Here is an 18,573-nt window from a genome sequence, read left to right on the forward strand (position 1 = left end):
AGAACATCATGTACATAAACAAAGACATATGCTTATGTGATTAAACAGAACAACAATGCAAAACCAACAAAAACAATAAAGAACTAAGAAAAAGTGGAATGAATTAGTGCGGTTTGATGTTTCTTCCCTTTTGTGTTTCACCTTAAGGCCACATCAGTTCTGAAGAGGAACTAAATAAATCAATTGAATTAAACTAAATTGAATTTCAATGATGTATTAAAAGGCCAAAACAATTAAACCAATCCATTATAAATTCTTTCTAGAAGCATTATTTAAACATAAACTATGGGTAAAAAATTATAACACTTTTTGCACCACAGCACATGTGTAAATTAACAATGAAATTGTAAAATAAATTTGTTCAAATGTCTTATTTTATGTGAACGTCCAAGTTGAATAATGATTTTATGTTTAGCACTTTGTGCTACATACGTGTGAAAAGTCTTTTATTAATAAATTTTGAGTCAAAATGATTCAGAAATGCAGCTGTTAAAAAATGAAACGCTATGATTTAGAACGTAATGTTAAGTAACGTATTATCTAAGGCATGTCTAGATTTGGGTTAGGCTGAAGATAAACAGCTTTACTTAAATTTTGCAGCTGTGTTCCTGAATCAACTTTTACTACATAAAGTCTTGTTTTCCACATTTTACAAATGACAATAAGATTAAGAGCTAAGGGGGCCGAGCACTGACCCTTGTGGAACACCCCAGATAACATAGTGAGGAGACTTACCTTTTTTTTTAAGTGTCTATTTTTTTATTGGTAGCCTTCTATCCATCTTATCATCCCAGCATCCTGATTCCATAAAGTTATAGTTTTTGTCAAAGTACATCATGGCACATAGTTTTAAATTCTTTTTTTCTGGTCCATGAAATTTCTAAAGAACTCTTTGTGATCCTGACCTGTTTTTTGCTTGTTTTGCTTCTAATTATTTGTCAATTTGAATCTAATAAATAACTAAATTAAATCTAAGTACAGATTTCTTTCTATTAGTGGTATTGTTGACTACCGGTACTTGAATGAGCTCCATTAAGGCTTATGTAGTTGTTTGGTTACCGTAGCCTTGATTTAAGATAAAACAAAATGAAAAAATCATTGCGCCCTCTAATCTGGAGCTTGCAGCTCTAACCCCGAGGTGGTCAGAGCTGCAAAGTAGCAAGTAAACAACAACACCACATGATGGGAGAACCACACGGCCCACCGGAACCAACCACCAAACAGTAGCCCACACCTTGTCCTCCCACCTCCTTGAACAGAAGCAATAAAATTAACACACAGTAAAAACACCCAAGGAAATACACTGAACAATAATGGTAATCAAACATCAAGGGTGCTAGGTAAGAAGGCACCGCCAATCAGATGCTGATTGAGAACCGTCTACAGTCCAGCGAGATGCCACAGCAGCAAAATGGCATGCAGCAAAAACAGGTTTCTGGTGGGAAAACACTAGCTTGACAACATACCGGTCACTGAGAGGAGGCGGGTTTAGGTGAAACAGTCCACGTCAAGCTCGCAGGCCATTGACACCACACTGCAGATGTGCCAAAACCAACCGACTGTCCGTGTACAGGAAACTGTGAATCAGTTTCCACCCCGAGTTTAGATCTGAGCACTCACAAAGCCAGGCTTACATGCCGGCCACTCTCGCTTCCAATTCATGGCGACAAGGTGTGCGGCAACAGAAAGAGGTCGTGTCCGAAAGCGGGGGAGAGGAGGCCTTTTAGAGCACAATCTCATGACTAGTAGGCGTGTCCTAATTACCACACATGTGACCGTGTCAGACTGAGTTATTATTACGTGTTACTAACAAGGTTGGGAGTTAGTATGGTATCGTTAGCGGTATCAATCTGTTTTTTATGTGTGCCTGGAGGTTACAGGTATTGTGAATATGCTAAAACAGCTAATGTTGCAAACGTGTAGTGTGTAACAAGTTATAGAAATGTTGAGAACGCCGTTAATAAAGTCTGACTGACAATTGGACTTATCTCTGTATTTCTTTTCACTACTCACACTTTTTGGTTCAGTGCACCTCATATATGCCATAAATTCAAAAAAAGACCTCTCATTGATGATGCACTTTATAATCCAGTGGGCCAAATCGTAGTTTCCCTGTTTTAAAGCCTTTCATGATGACAATTGTCAACATTAATTGATACCTGTGGTAAACGTGAGTCTATAACTTTAAATAAAAAATGCCTAGTTTTGCACATTGGAATAACTTTCACACTTTTAATGCAATGAGATTATTTACAAATGAAGCTAAAAAATTTAGAATTGACGAACAATGTCAGGTATGATGCTTGGTGAGCATGAGGGACCCAAAATGCAAAAAGGGAGGCACACGGTTCCAAGGCAAAGGGTTTAACCCTTGTGCTATCCTAGACACTTTTACATTGGGAGTTGGGTCATCTAGACCCACTAGACAGTGCCCTGAACCTTTTTTCTTCAATGATTTGTGTCCATGGATTACATGAAATCCTCTTCACCTTTATCCACCTTTGTCATGGTAGGGAGAACACCTCAATGTAAGGGTGGGGTCATCTAAGATAGCACAAGAGTTAATACGATAACTGAAAGCACTGCCAAGCAAGGAAACCAATCAAAGACTAACTGTAAGCTAAACAGGTAAACAAGCAGAAACAGGGCAGAAGACGGTCAGGGAAATGACGGTATGGACTAGCCATACTTATTCCCAGACCTACCAGAGCGGGACATGGAGCTTCTGGAGGCCTACTGCCTAGAAGCAGAAAGGAGCAAGTCATATTGGACTTTTGACCACCCCCAGTTCCCCACTCCTGCTATGAAGGGGAGTCGTCTTGACATGTCGTCGCCTACTACATCATCCCGTCCCTGTTCCGGTGGTGGTACCCGACCCACCCCAGCCCATCTCTGTTCCTGTGGTGGTCTTGAGCGCACCCCATCTCGTCTCTGTTCTGGTGGTGGTCCCGGACATATCGCACCACCACCACTGTTCCTGTTCGAGTGGTAGTCTAGGACACATCCCACCCCGTCCCTGTTCCAGTAGTGGTCCCCGACGCACCACAGCCCCACCCTGACTTTGCCATGCCAGTTGCAGACTCCATGCCTTCCCCCTTCGTCAACCCCCCCATACCTGACAAACAATGTATGTTCTCAGCAATTCTGTCTGGTTTTTCAACCACGCAATTCAAAATTTTAAACACAAGGCGAGTCAAAGACGTGTTGTACTTGTTAGCTATAGAACTGCAATCCAATAACTGCAAAGATTAACAGCCGCCTGTTTCGCTGCTGCAGCCTGACAGTCACTGATGACTGTGTGTGTGTGTGTGTCTGTGTCTGTGTGTGTGTTTGTGCATCACATTTAATGATCCATTTCGTCCTTACAGGAAATTACGTCTTTCAAATAAATACACCCCCCCCCACCCTGACTTTACATATCACAGCTGCAGCTCAATTATGGCTTTTGAGGCTAAGTGATTGAGTGCAAATAAAAACAGTCTTTGTGCACATGTATGGTAATGTCAGTGTGTGCGCGTGTGTGAAAATGACGGTATTTTTAGCATAAAAGGATATTTGCAGTTCATGCTACATCAACGAACCTCTTTATTTTGAATTATATTTATTATTTTGAAAAGACAGAGCTTTTCATTATAATTTCAAATGTATTACTATCAGGTTTGTCCAAAAATAAGAACTCAAACAAGTCAAATGAATTTGGCCTTGGTTTTTTTTTTCAGTTTTAGAATTATGCCAAAACATTCACAGCTTTGGGAGGCCATATTAATAAAAGAAAAGCTTAGTCTTCTGCACATATATCCAGAAAGAGAAAGTAAAGCTTCATTAATTGCAATAAAATAAAGAGATTTAATTGGCAGTATTTGCAAATGTGTCGGGACAACATGGTGGCATATCAGACAACATGCATCACTTTGATGAAAAAGAATGAATAAAATATCTGAAACACTGATACTTCTGTCATGATCTCATGAGACTTAGCAGACCCAAATGCTGAAAACCCGGAAGAAAACTCAAACAATCGTCTGGTAAGTATGAGGGATTTAATTCACAGCCAGTGAATGAGCAGACTTGAGGTAAGAAGGATCTTGATGCGTAGGCGCGGCAGGCTGGAGGGTATTGAGGCAGAAACCAGTGAGCTTGGATGAAGCTGGATCCCAGGAACAGACGAGGAGCATGAACAGCAGACTGCGACCAGAGGAGCACCCGTGGAGGTTTTTTCCGTAGAGGAACAACGAACTGGCGTCGAATGATGATCCGAGGGCTCCTTAAGAATGCTGCAGGTTGATGAGGTGATTGGAACCAGCTGGTCGCGATCAGGGCAGAGAGGGGAGGGGGAAGGTAGCTGACAGAGCCACCGTGACAGTACCCCCCCCCTCAACGACCGCCTCCAGGCGGTCCAGGACGCCGGTCCGGGTGGGCACGGAAGAAATCATCGATGAGGGTATGGTCCAAGATGAGGGAGCGCGAGATCCAGGAACGTTCCTCTGGACAATAACCTTCCCAGTCCACAAGAAACTGGAATCCACGGCCGCGGCGCCGGACGTCCAAAATCCGACTGACGGTAAAGGCAGGCGCGCCGTCAATGACCCGGGCGGGTGGCGGGGAAGCGGACGGCGGGCACAAGGGGCTTTCATTAACAGGCTTAATTTGCGTAATGTGAAAGGATGGATGAACCTTGAGAGCAGCAGGCAGCCGCAGGCGGACACAGGAGGGATTGATAACACGGTCAATGACGTAAGGGCCAATAAAACGAGGAGCCAACTTACGGGAAGATGCCTGGATGGGAATGTTCCTGGATGAAAGCCAAACCTTTTGGCCGGGTTGATAGTCGGGCCCCACCACCCTGTGACGATTAGCGATCTGACAGTTTCTCTCCTTGGTGCGGAGGAGAGCCGCCCTGGCTTGGTGCCAAACCTCTTGGCACCGTTGGAGATGGAGTTGAACCGAGGGCACTGCCAGATCGAGCTCCTGAGAAGGAAACAGAGGTGGTGAGTACCCTAACGAGGCCTCAAAAGGAGACATTCCCGTGGCCGTGGAGTGGTGAGTGTTGTGGGCATACTCAACCCACACCAGGAATTTGGACCAGTCGGAGTTATTCTGTGCTGCCAGACACCTGAGTGCTGCCTCCAACTCCTGATTAGCCCTTTCCGCCTGTCCGTTCGACTGAGGATGATACCCTGAAGAGAGACTGACTGTGGCGCCGAGGGCGGAGCAAAAGGTTTTCCAAACTTGGGAAATAAACTGTGGTCCACGGTCAGACACAATGTCGCAGGGAATCCCATGATAACGGAACACCTGATTAACCAGGATCTCAGCTGTTTCTGTGGCAGAGGGGAGCTGAGAAAGGGGGATGAAGTGGGCTGCCTTGGAAAAACGGTCGATTATGGTGAGTATAACTGTGTTACCCTGGGAAGGAGGCAGTCCAGTCACAAAGTCCAAGGCAATGTGGGACCAGGGACGACTGGGCGTAGGCAGTGGCAACAGATGTCCAGAGGGTGGAGAATTGGAAGTTTTAGAGCAAGCACAGGTGGAACAGGCTGCAACATATTCTCGAACGTCCCTCTCCAAGGTGGGCCAGAAAAAACGTCTTTTGATGAGGTTAATGGTTCTATGGACTCCTCCGTGACAGGCAATCCGGGAAGTATGCCCCCATGTGATTACGTCGGACCTAAGGGAGTCAGGTACAAATAAAGTTCCAGGTGGACATGGTGCATGATCTTGAACCTCACCTTGGGCCTGCTGGACCTTGGATTCTATGTCCCAGGTAAGACTGCCAACAAAAAAGGAGATGGGCATGATGGTCGACTCGGAGGTGGTTTCAGCGGTGTTAAACATTCTGGAGAGAGCATCAGGTTTGACGTTGCGGCTCCCTGGGCGGTAAGTGATTGTAAAATTAAAGCGATCAAAAAACAGACACCAACGAGCCTGGCGAGAGTTCAGCCGTTTGGCAGAGCGTAGATAGGTGAGATTTTTGTGGTCTGTCCAAACAATGAACGGTTGTTCTGCCCCCTCCAGCCAGTGGCGCCATTCCTCCAACGCAAGTTTGATGGCTAATAATTCGCGGTTACCAACATCATAGTTTTTTCCGCGGGGTTGAGTTTGCGTGAATAGAAGGCGCATGGTTTTAGTTTCCAGAACCATCTTCACGTTGGGAAAGGACAGCTCCAACACCACATTCAGAGGCGTCAACCTCGACGATAAATTGTTTCTTGACATCGGGTTGAATAAGTATGGGAGCGGTGACAAAGAGTTTTTTAGGTTTGGAGAAGGCCATGTCAGCAGCTGGTGTCCAAACGTAAGGTCTATTGACAGAGGTGAGTTGAGTCAGGGGTGCCGCTATGCTGCTGAAATTGCGAATAAATCGCCTATAAAAATTGGCGAAGCCCAGAAACTGTTGTAATTTTTTGCGTGTCTCTGGAACCTGCCAGTTGGTAACAGCTTCAATCTTGGCTGGGTCAGGTCTGATGTTGCCGGGCTCAATGACGTAACCCAAAAAAGGAACGGTGGAAACATGAAACTCACACTTTTCAGATTTAACAAATAATTGGTTTTCTAACAACCTTTCCAGGATGAGACGGACATGATGTTCATGTTGAGACAGATTAGGAGAATAAATGAGAATGTCATCTAAATAGACGAACACAAATCTGTTAAGGAAGTCACGGAGCACATCATTAACAAGCCTTTGAAATACGGCAGGAGCGTTAGTGAGGCCGAACGGCATGATTAGATATTCATAGTGCCCCCAGGGAGTATTGAATGCTGTTTTCCATTCGTCGCCTTCACGGATACGAACCAGATGGTAGGGGTTACGCAAATCCAACTTGGTGAAAATGCGTGCTTCTTGAACAGAATCAAAAACAGCGTCGATAAGAGGGAGCGAATATTTGTCTTTTATCGTAATGTGATTTAACTCACGATAATCAATACAGGGTCGAAGTGTTTTGTCCTTTTTTTCAACAAAAAAAAAAAACCCTGTGCCGACCGGAGAGGACGAGGGGCGGATGTGACCTAATGAGAGGGCTTCTTGAATGTAATTTTCCATGGAACTTTTTTCAGGGCCTGATAGATTAAATAATTTCCCCTTGGGAAGTGGTGCGCCGTTAAGTAGTTCGATAGCGCAGTCATAGGGTCTATGGGGCGGCAAAGCACTGGCCTTGGCTTTACAAAACACAGAACTAAGGTCATGGTAGCACGAAGGTACTTTAGACAGGTCTATGCTGGAGTTAGAATCAGACACCGAGGTATAGGTAGATGGAATGGCAGAATGGAGGCAATTAGCCATACAAAAGGTACTCCAGTTGGAAATACGAGGAGTGGTCCAGTCAATATGTGGATTGTGAGTTTGAAGCCAGGAGAACCCCAGAATAATGGGGGTCTGGGGGCACTGGGTAACGAAGAATCTATGATATTCCCTATGATTTCCAGAGGTGAGAATGAGAATAGATTTAGTACGTTTAGTGATCCTAGAAAGCTGTTGACCACCCAAGCCAGCGGCATTGATAGGAGAATCGAGAGGCTCGGTGGGTAACATTAGCTCAGTAATAAGTTGCTGATCGATGAGACTATGTTCAGCCCCTGAATCGATGAGCGCTTTGTATTCATACACGCGGGTCTGATGGGAGATTTTGACAGGAACGTACAAAAATGTTTTTTCTTTGGAATTATCCCCCCGTGGCCTGTCATCTAACGGGGGGCTCTGGAGTTTAAACGAAGGTCACACTGAGAAACTAAGTGTCCGGAGTTACCACAATAAAAACATAACCCCTCATTCCTTCGTTTCTGTCTCTCCTCTGCTGTGAGTTTAGAATGACCCACTTGCATGGGTTCCTCCGTGGCGGGTCCAAAGGATTCATGGCTAGTTTGGGGAAAAACATTCATTGAGGCGTTACGAGAGGTGTTGGTAGTTCGCTTACGGTAACGCTCAGATTGACGTTCACGTAGCCGGACGTCCGAGCGGAGCGCTGCGGAGACGAGTTCTTCAAACGAGTTAGCTTCCGGTTGTGAACATAGATGATCCTTGATATTTTCATTTAATGATTGATATAATATTCCCTTGAGAGCGGGGTCTGGCCAGCCAGCCTCGACCGCCAAAATACGAAAGTCTATTACGTGGTCACTCACCGAACGGTTGCGTTGTTTGAGGCTCAACAACCGTCGGATGGCTTCTTCCTGTTTGCGGGGCTGGTCGAACACTAGGCGAAATTCACCAATGAAGCGGTCAAACGGGAGATGAGTAATGGGATGAGACGCTAGAAAAGCTTGGGCCCACTGTAACGCTTTGTTCCGGAGAGAGTTAACGATTAATGAAATTTTACTGTGGTCAGTTTGGTAGTACCTGGGTGCTTGTTGAAAAATGAGCTGACATTGGAGCAGAAATCCCCCGCAGGCTTTAACATCTCCGTCAAAAGGTTCAGGCTGTAGGCGGAAGTTTTCCGGTATTGCGCCGGAAGTAGTCAGACTGTTGCCGGAAGCGGTGAATTGAGCAGAAACAGTGGGGTTAGCAGTTTGTCCAGTTAATTCCATGAGTGTTTGTGTGATACCGTCAAGGCGGCGAAACAGGTCTTGTTGCGCTGAAGACATCTGGGTGAGCATGTCGGCTTGGCGGCTTAGGAGGTTTCATTGCTGGGATATGGCGTGGCGGAGTCCTTCCGGGTCAGCTGGGTCGGGCGTTTGGCCAGTTCGTTCTGTCATGATCTCGTGAGACTTAGCAGACCCAAATGCTGAAAACCCGGAAGAAAACTCAAAGAATCGTGTGGTAAGTATGAGGGATTTAATTCACAGCCAGTGAATGAGCAGACTTGAGGTAAGAAGGATCTTGATGCGTAGGCGCGGCAGGCTGGAGGGTATTGAGGCAGAAACCAGTGAGCTTGGATGAAGCTGGATCCCAGGAACAGACGAGGAGCATGAACAGCAGACTGCGACCAGAGGAGCACCCGTGGAGGTTTTTTCCGTAGAGGAACAACGAACTGGCGTCGAATGATGATCCGAGGGCTCCTTAAGAATGCTGCAGGTTGATGAGGTGAGTGGAACCAGCTGGTCGCGATCAGGGCAGAGAGGGGAGGGGGAAGGTAGCTGACAGAGGCACCGTGACAACTTCTCACCAAAGATCTTTATTTCCTGAGAACTCTGTTCCAAAAAACGTCTAATCCAAGCATGGAGTTCAGAAAAACATTGACTTTTCAAATTAGACATAGTTTGATGTGCTCAAGACATGAAACGGATTTCTGACAAATGATTATTATTGACTGGGATTAGCAGCACACAAACACGGCCGGTTTTTACATCATCAGCATTTTGTTTGTATGTATTTCTGGTATCAAACATTAGTATACCTAATCAGAAGTGACAAAAGACAAAGATTAGATTAACAGCCATGAAATTGGATGGAAGAGTCCTCTAATGAATATTAAAAGACTGAGATGTTATTTTTGGAGCAAATACTCCAGAATAGTCTGATCTGCTATACCAGGTCAACCAATTACCCCGTGGAAAATTCCTCAAACAAAGCAGTTCTGACTCCAGTTTGATGTTTCATGAAGAGGAGCAGGCCGTCTTCATCTGCGGTGAAAGCAGCAGTAGTCACAAAAAAAGAAGTGTATTTATTTTACTGTTGCTGCAGGTCAAATGTTTTGTCCTGGTCAGGATACAGCCAGTGGGTTTGGCGGGTTCCTGCATCACACGTCTCCCTGCAGATCTTCTCATAAGGACTCAACTTCTGCTGGATCAGTGACGTATTTAGATGCAGATGAGCTGCAGATGTCCTCATGAAACTTAAAATGATTTTTTAGAACTTTAAATTTTAACTGGTGAGACCGTCATCTTCAAACCAAAGGACAAACAAATTGTTCCCCTTCCAACAATAAATGTTTCCAGGATTTTCTAACCCGTGAATTGATAAAATGAAAATTGGTAAAGGAGGAATTTAAGGACCCACTCCACTAAAAATTGCGTTTTTTTAATGTATTGAACATGTTCCCGTGGCATTTTTCAGATGAATATTTATTTTTTCAAATCTTTGCAAATCAGGAGCAGACAAAAAAGATTGTATCTGTGATGTAAATAATGCGATGGGGGGGCCACAACATCCTGCTCCGCCCCATTCTGATGCCTCCACCCTCAGACAAATAGATCCATGAATGTCTTTGTTTTCCTCGTCTGAGCTGGAATCTGAATCAGAACTGTACAGCTGGATAGCTCTGATATTGCTCAGCATTTTTGTTACACGGCTAATGTTAGGTTGAGGTTGTGAGGGGCTGTAAGCTAGTGGGAGAGCAAGTAAACAGAGATTTCTCAGTAATGGGGAAGGTGGGGGGCAGGTTTGGCCAATCATCCCGCCCTCAACTCGGAGGGGAATTTCTGATGACGCCTGTCGCTCTGCAGAAACTATGTCATAGAAAACCACACAGGTTTTTAGATTTTGGCTAAAACAACATACTTATAGTTTAAAGACCACTGGGAACGCTTTGAAAATAGATCAAAAGATGATTTGAGTGGGTCTTTAAAGTTGATATGAATTCTTTTAGTGAGTACCAATACAGACTGAACCTTTCTAAATCCTTTTAAACAATTCACTCGTTCCTTTCCCCCCTTAATTCTCTTTTTGCAAGAATCTGGTTCCCTGGTTTACCACACTCAACTGTAAAAAAAGGGTTTTGATCCATGCAGAGGTAACAGCAAGTCCTTTACATGTCACTGACATTTTTCATGTTAAAAACTCTTTATTAAAAATATTTATTCAGCTGCTCCTGACTACAATTAAGGGACATTTGGTTTAAAGAGAAACCCAAATTCATTTGCAAAAAAAAACAAAAACAGATACAATGTTTTGATAATTGAGACACAGGCCATGTTCCTCAGAAGGTAGTTTAACTTTGAATCAGTGGGCGGAGCTAGAACATTTGTTATGGGAGGGTAGGAGGGGGGCAAAAGAGTTTTTAAGGGTGGCAAACGAGAACAGCAGAGTGAAAGACCCTTGCCCCTCCGTAACTCCACCTCTGCTTTCAACCAAGTTTGATTGGAAGTACCGTACATATAGACACACGTCTTTCTTCTGGCTTCCCTTGACTCGTTTTCACTGCACCCCAAGCACCTTTACTTTGAGTCTAGCTATGCAGGCGAGGTCTTGGTTCACCAAAATTCAGCAAACCATCCAAGGAGAAATGCTTTCAGAACCCACCATCCTCTACCTTCTCCAAAGATCATGTAAACACTGACTGTAGCACCTTCACTTGGTAGACTTTAAGTGGTTTCTTTTAAAAACAAATTGTTGTTTTTTTTTCTATTTAAAATCAAAGCTCTTTTTTTATTCTCAGTTAAGCCACATCGCCTCAGGGCAGAATCAGCACAACGAAACCTTTCACCTTGTTAATCAAGAGTTTGTGAGTTACAGGTTAGTCATTATGAAAGGAAGCTGATCAGCGGCTGCAGGAAAAGTCCCATGGTTCCCAGGAGGCAGACGGTCACAAACACCCAGAGGAAGATTCTGTCAATCACCATGGCAACGTACTTCCAGTCATCTTCCACCTGTGAGCCAAAGAAAGGACAAGCTGGTGTAAAAGGACGACGCATGCAGCCCTGAAGGGAAAAGCTGCTTTTTTCTTTTAACCAGTGAAGTGAGGTGAGCAGAAAACAAAGGTGTAAAAAGGGCCAATGGTTGAAGCAAATGATGGAATGGAAGTAGAAGTTTCAAAAGGATTGTTGGAGAAAGTATGAGGCAGAAATTTGATCCTTGATTTATTTAGGAAGAACAAGCTAATGTGCTAATCACATCAAAGTTTCAAACAAAGCAGCAGGCATCCCAACAAAGCTGACTGAGCTGCAGGTTTTACATATCAAAGGGGTCTTCTGTCCTTGGGGAGATTCCAGACTCTGTATTTATCACCGCCTGAAAGGGTTAACCGGATAACTGGAGCAGTTTAAAACAGCGAGCAATCATTGCTCCCAGCACAGGAAAGAACAGGATTTTGCATATTTACATTTCATTAAAACCATGGGTGGGTTTTGTGATTCTTGGAAAAGTTTTGGACATTTTTGGTGGCAGCGTTCTATATAATTTTTTCTCCATATACTGTAAAAATCTTTGCAGAGTTGCATGTTTTTGTGCTGATGCAGCAGACATTTATTTATCGCATTTAGGTTTTTTTGGAGACTCAAACAGTCAAAAGAAACAGATGACTTTTTTTGCTCCTTTTCAGACCTGTTTTGGTCATCTTCATCATTTTTCTTTTGTTTTGTTTTGTAATTTACGCAATATGGAGATAAAGAAATCCAACACAAAAACTCTTCAGACTGTTCAGTAAGATAACTTGCTTGTTTTATGTTTTTATTTATTTAAAATTAACTCAGGAAACTTCATGCCCATGCCTTTTGCTTCTGACGGCTCATAATTCACCAGAGATCATCATCTTCTAAACCCCTCTTGTCACTTTTGGGGTCACGAGGCTGCTGGAGCCTATCTCTGCATCTTTTAAACAAAGACAGGGGACATCCTGGAGAGGTCGCCAGTCTGTCACAGGGCAACAATCACACACCCATGCACTCTCACATTCACACCTCGGGACAATTTAGATTAACCAATGAACCTATGAGGTGCGTTTTTGGACGGTGGGAGGGAGCCAGAGTCCCCAGAGAGAACCCACGCATGCACGGGGAGAAAATGCAAACTCCACACAGAAAGGTCCCCCAGTTGAGACTTGAACTGAGGGCCTTCTTGCTGTGAGGCAAGGGCGCTAACCACTGCACCACCCCACCGTGCAGCATCATTTTTCAGTTTTACATAAAAACAACTTCTGAGAAACTGAACTCACTTTAGGAACAAAATCAAGAGCAGATGAGGAGCTGGTCAGCTCAGAACAACTCTTTGAAGCCCTTCAGCCACAATTTATTTAGAGGATTTTTATTTTTCAACCTAAATATAAACATAGGAATCAGGTGATGCGGCTCAGAAGGGAAATTAGACACATTTTCTCCGTCCAGGAGGGGAGTTCCCTGCCACAGGTCAGTAATCTGTGGCTTTATTTGAGGGTCTACATCTTCCCTTCCACACACAGCAGGATTTTTTTCTTTATTTTTTATTGTTTTTTCCCTGCAGTTTAAGCATCAAAGCATCACTTTGTCTGAACCTGAAGATGATGGCAGATGAACTGGTTACTCTGGAAATCTAACATGAATATCATTTAATATCAACTCGCCATATACTGTATACATTTGATCAAAAACACAAAGATAGATGGTAACATTTCACTGAAATATAATCATCTCTTTTTAAATTAAATGACAAATTATTTAGAAAAGATTTCACTTATTCTAATTCACACTTTAACAAATGGTTCTATTTATTTGCTAATGTCATAAGGAAGTTGGATACATTAAATGAAAAGTCACTTTGTGTAACCTTTGCTCTATCCTAGGCAATTTAACATTGGGAGTTGGGTCATCTAGACCCACTAGAGCAGTGTTTTTCAACCAGTTCGCTGTGGGAGATGGTCAAGTGTGCCGTGGGAAATTGGCCTCATTAACTGATCTAACAACATTTTCTATCTCCAGGATATCTGCTCTTTGTTCATCCAAACAGGCCCTGATAAAACACTGAGTAGTTAGGAATATGAAAGATCGTAGCGTCAAGTGTTTTCGGAAAAGTCCCGCCCCTTCAACTGTCTCCACCAATCATTCTTGGAGGCTTAATCACACGTCATCAGTCTGACCAATCAGAAGTGGTTAAAGTCGTCACTTCCTTGTTCTGATTCTGCTCATAAAGTCTCTCAGTTCCAACAAAAATACCAACTAAAGCTCGTCTTTAGCGGTGTAGCTTTCCACATAATCCGGTGTCAGACCGTGGAACAAGTGAACAAAACAATGAAGCTCAGAGAAGCTAGTCTGTTTGCGTTCGGCGGCTGTTTGCTCTACATCTCCCATGATGCATTGGGATAAAGTGACAGCGTCTCAGGGCACAATGAATCTACGTACGTAGATCAATACAGACTATGAGTTTATCCTTTTTTTAAATTTTTGGATGCTGGTGTGCATGCCGCGGGATTTTTGTCAAGGTTAAAGTGTGCCGTGGCTCAAAAAAGGTTAAAAAAAACACTGATCTTGACCCACTAGACAGTGCACTGAAGCTTTTTTCTTCAATGATTTGTGATCTTCACGGGTGTCCATGGATTACATGAAATCTTTCTACCTTTGTCATGGTAGGGAGAACACCTCAATGGAAGGGTGGGGTCATGGGATAGCACAAGGGCTAAGGGTGTATTAAGATTGGACACATTTGGTTTGCTGGTTTGGTTTGAGTTCGTTTCCCCCCTCATGTCATTGATAAACGTAAACAGGGTAGGAATGTGGCAACAGATGAGCCACGGGCAAATGTAAAGCAACAATTATCGTGCTATCAGACAAAAGACATGGTCCAACTCCTTACTTGTTTATTTGAACACAGCTGAAAATGCTTCTGACAAGCTTTTCTGTGTCTCGTTACGCGACAGGTGCTGCCGTGACGTCATCCTAAAATGTTTTATTTATAAGGCGCCTTTCTGAGCACTCAAGGTCGCCGTACAGTGTTTACAAATGTACCGTGTTAATATGTGTTGTGGTGCTTACTGGGATAGCTTTTACTTTGATTTCCATTCGGAACAAGGTACAGTGGACTTAGCGGACATTTGTAAGCCAACGGCAGCTTTCTCCTGACAGCTTGATGAAGCGCGCGACGCTCCTTATCAGACCCAAGTGCACCGTTCACATTGTGACGAATAATGTTAATGAGCGCGGAGAGGAGCAGTCACAGGTTCAAGCCCTTAATAGAGAATAATAAACTGCACTCTGCAGACGTAAAGCATGTAATAAGCACTTGAATAGTGTCCTGTGACAATTGAAGGTGTTTAGAGCACAGATAGGGAGGATGTGGTATTGGAAAAGACAAAAATCCCTTCATATGTCTACCTGTGATTACCAAGTTTTCCTATTGTTTTCTATCCACAAAACAAAGGTGGTCAGTAGGACATAAAATATTAATAATTTGCTTAATTTAAGGTCTATTGGGATATTTTTTCATTTCTGTTTTCAGAATTGGAAGCCTTTATGGTTTATGGTCACCAACTTTTAATCTCTGGACCTTTAGAAAGTTGTAGCTTGTGGTCCCTACTATATATCACAAACCCCTATCAGCGTACCTTCATACCAGACGTCTCCTCATCGCTGCAGTTGCTAGCATCCTCTGTGTTAAAGTGACAAGTAAAAAGTGTTGTTCCCGACGTACACAACTGGTAATTGAAACATAAACTTTTAGTAAGTTAACTGTCCCGCTAAGGGTTGTAAAGCGCAGCATGTCCGTCCCTCTCTTGCTGTTTTGCCCCGCCTTCATAGTTCCTGGCCAATAACTGAAGAGATGTTCTGTTTAGTTTACAAGCTTTGGTCCGGAACAGAACGGTCCGCTTGTTGCCAGTCTGAATATAGACCAAACTCAAGGTTCAGGACTGGATTCAGAACAAATGAAGTCCACCTGAACAGGAACAAAGGACTTTTCCAGCCTAAATACACCCGTAGTGAAATACTCGTGTCTGAGCATTTCATAAAAATGAAACAATTTACAAGTTTTAGGAAGATTTTGCACTTTGGACAACAAGCTCTGTAATCAAGGATTCAGTTGGATTGGACTCTAGAGATTCAAACTGCCAAAATGAGCTGGGGCGGGGCGGGGCTACTCGCAACTCAGAGGTGACTTTCTAATGAACTCCTTCCGCTCTGCAGAAACTATGTCCTGGAAAACAATACAGGTTTTTTTTTTTATTCAGCTAAAAATGGTATCAGTAGAATGAAAAGACCCCTGGAAACACTTTGAAAAGAGATCAAAAGATGATTTGAGTGGGACTTTAAATCAGCTCATTCAGATTTTAAGACTAAGAGTGAGAGGTCATAGTAAGATCCAGCTCCCACCTCCTTGGCTTTGTTCCTGCTCCTCATGTTTTCAGCGATGTACTTGACGCTCTCTATGGCCTGTTTGACCTCCGGAGAAACCACGGAGAAGGCCACCACCGTGTTAATGCTCTGCTGACTCAGCTGATGTTTCATCCGCACGCTTGCTGCTGTTTCTGGGGTTTCTCTCCCATGTTGGCAAGGGCAGGGACACTTCTTTGCGCCACAGCCATCCATGGATGAGAGTTTGCAGTCTCCATATTCCAGACAGTTGAGGGACCCTCCTCCAACCTGCTGGAGAAACCAGAACAACTTGGATGAACATAAAAGCGGTCGCTGGATTTTCCGGTTTGCCAGCTTTCCCTTTTCTCCTCCAGCTCATTGCCATGGGACCTCCTGCTCCTATTTTGCTCTGATGACCAGATGTCCAAACAACCCTGCTGGCTTTTCTAATCTACTGCTTAAACACACCAAGGCTCAGTTTTAGATTTGTCTTTACAGAAGCTACGTCTTTAATGCCAACCTTCATCTTGCCGGTAAAATGAGAAGAAACTCTTTAGAAATGCATTGAAAAACAGCCAATAATCAAATCACAAGCTGCTTCTTCGAGACACATTTTGTAGGCAGAGAAACCCTGTAAATGTAAGGGTAAAAAATCTCCAAATCTTTGAATGAAGCACACTTGAATCAAGTTTTTTTTCTTCTGAATACTGGAAGGGCTGCCCATTTCCTCTGAAGAAAACCATTTTTTAGGATCTTCAGGAAGTGTTGGAAGCTCAGTGACCTTTTCCTGCTTTCTCCTTGGTTAGAGTTTCTGTTTAGTTTATCTTCAGTAGTTTGGTTTTCTGTTTGTTTCAAGTCTTTGAAGCAAGTTAAGTTTCCCTACACTTGATTCTATTGGCAAAGTAAGTTTACCTGTATAACATATTTTGTGTACAAAGGTCATTTTAAAGTGTTTGACACAGAACATTAAAAGAGACATTAAAGCAATGATCATTAAAAAAACCTAAAGAATGTTAAGAAGGAATGAATTTGTGGATGTCAAATTTTGAATAAAAATGGAACCTGGATCTAAATCAACTTTTCCATCTGATCTAAGGCTTTCTGGAAGTTTGTTCCAGATCTGTGGAGCATAGAAGCTGAATGCCGCTTCTCCATATTTGATTTGACTGTGGGAACTGACCGGATCCAGATGACCCCAGAGGTCTGGTTGGTACACACTGGGTCAGGAGGTCAGTTACTTAAAGTTCTATAAATCAGCAACACTAAAGTCTATCTTCTGGCAGATAAGCAGCCAGTGGAAAGAGCTCAGAACCGGACTCATATGGTTTTACATTTTAGTGAGAACCCGAGAAGCAGAGTTCTGAATAAGCTCCAGTTTCCTGATTGATTTTTCTTCTTTTAGTCATCCTGTAAATACACTGTAAGTGAAGTCGACTATAAAGATGAGCCCAAGAACTACTTTCTCCAGGTTCCTTCTTAGACATCAGATTTTGAATCTTTTAAATATTTTTGAGATGATAGTAGGACGATTTTGTAACTGCCTCAATTCCGGTCTGTGTCCATCACTACACCCAAGTTTCTGGCCTGGTGGTTTTTGGATGAAGAGATTGAAGCTCTGAAGCGAATTTCCAACCGCCTTTCTTTAGACCCAAAGACAATCACTCCAGTTATAGGTTTATAGGTTTATTCTGCAGTTTGTTGTGTCACGTCCACTTTGACTGTACAAGTCTGTCAAACTAGCCCCGCCCCTTTCTCCACTCTGTTTATCAGCGTTTCTGTCGACTTTCTGTTGCCAAATGAGCGTCATGTCACTTCCTGAGTATTTGCTTGTCTTGAACCCACAAAACTAACACAATTTCTAGAGTTTACCAGTTTTGTTCAGTCTCCTTCATGAGCGTTTGCTCTGCTGCAAAAATGCAGATTTTTTCATTGAACAATCACAGCATTTTAAAAATCCTCATCACACTTTGTTCAAAGTTGAAGTTTTGATTACAGGAAACATCAGACAAACTGTTACAAACAGAAAACTCAATCACACAATTCAATTTAACAGAAATGATCCCACAGAATTCCCCCCTTTTTTCCTGAAGATTGAGCTGTCCTTCAGGATAAGAATCAGATCTTTGAATGTCGCATCAGTTTTGTCCTCACGATGTTTCCGCTTTGCTCTTTAGTGTTTAGTTGTGTTTCAGTCCATTCCATAAGGCTTTTTTTCTGTCTCCAATCGTTTTGGAGAAATATCGCCATAGTTCATTTAGCGATATTTGTATCGATTCAAAATGCCATCAGGACGATATTTATTTATTTACTCATGAGCGTCTGACTCTTGTTTTCCACTTAAACCTCCAACCACTAGGTGGCAGCAGAGGACACTGAACCTCTTTTATCAGCTCTACACGCACAAAACAACAAGATCCCAGTGAGAAGCAGCTTGTTCTGTTGTTATGATACATGTTCTGTTTAGTTTTTACTTAGGAACTAGCCTTGTTGCTGCCAGTTTCATCTAAAAATGAGGATTTTGGTGCTTCTTAGATAAGAACGAGTGCAGCTGCACAGCGGCTAATGCACGGAGCCAAAATGCCATCAGCAAAGCGGACCAAATTTCTGCACAACCTCACAGCAATGGGTTCAGCGACCTGATCGATCAGAGTGATGTGTACA

The 18,573-nt window shown here is 43.2% G+C and overlaps 1 protein-coding gene across 1 annotated transcript in view; it reads right to left on the minus strand.

The window, feature by feature from the left end:
- Positions 1 to 10,175: 10,175 nt before the first annotated feature.
- LOC101168601 (neuronal acetylcholine receptor subunit alpha-3-like) overlaps positions 10,176 to 18,573 on the minus strand; it is a 32,163-nt gene continuing 23,765 nt past the window's right edge. Inside the window, exons 7-8 of the mRNA XM_011480526.3 lie at positions 15,931 to 16,203; positions 10,176 to 11,526 (exon numbers count right to left, since the gene is read on the minus strand). Coding sequence (XP_011478828.1) covers positions 11,401 to 11,526; positions 15,931 to 16,203 — 399 coding nt within the window. The 3' untranslated portion in view covers positions 10,176 to 11,400. The remainder of the gene's footprint in view (positions 11,527 to 15,930; positions 16,204 to 18,573) is intronic.

This window comes from Oryzias latipes, chromosome 1 (genome assembly GCF_002234675.1).
Source record: "Oryzias latipes chromosome 1, ASM223467v1".
Classification (NCBI taxonomy): domain Eukaryota; kingdom Metazoa; phylum Chordata; class Actinopteri; order Beloniformes; family Adrianichthyidae; genus Oryzias; species Oryzias latipes.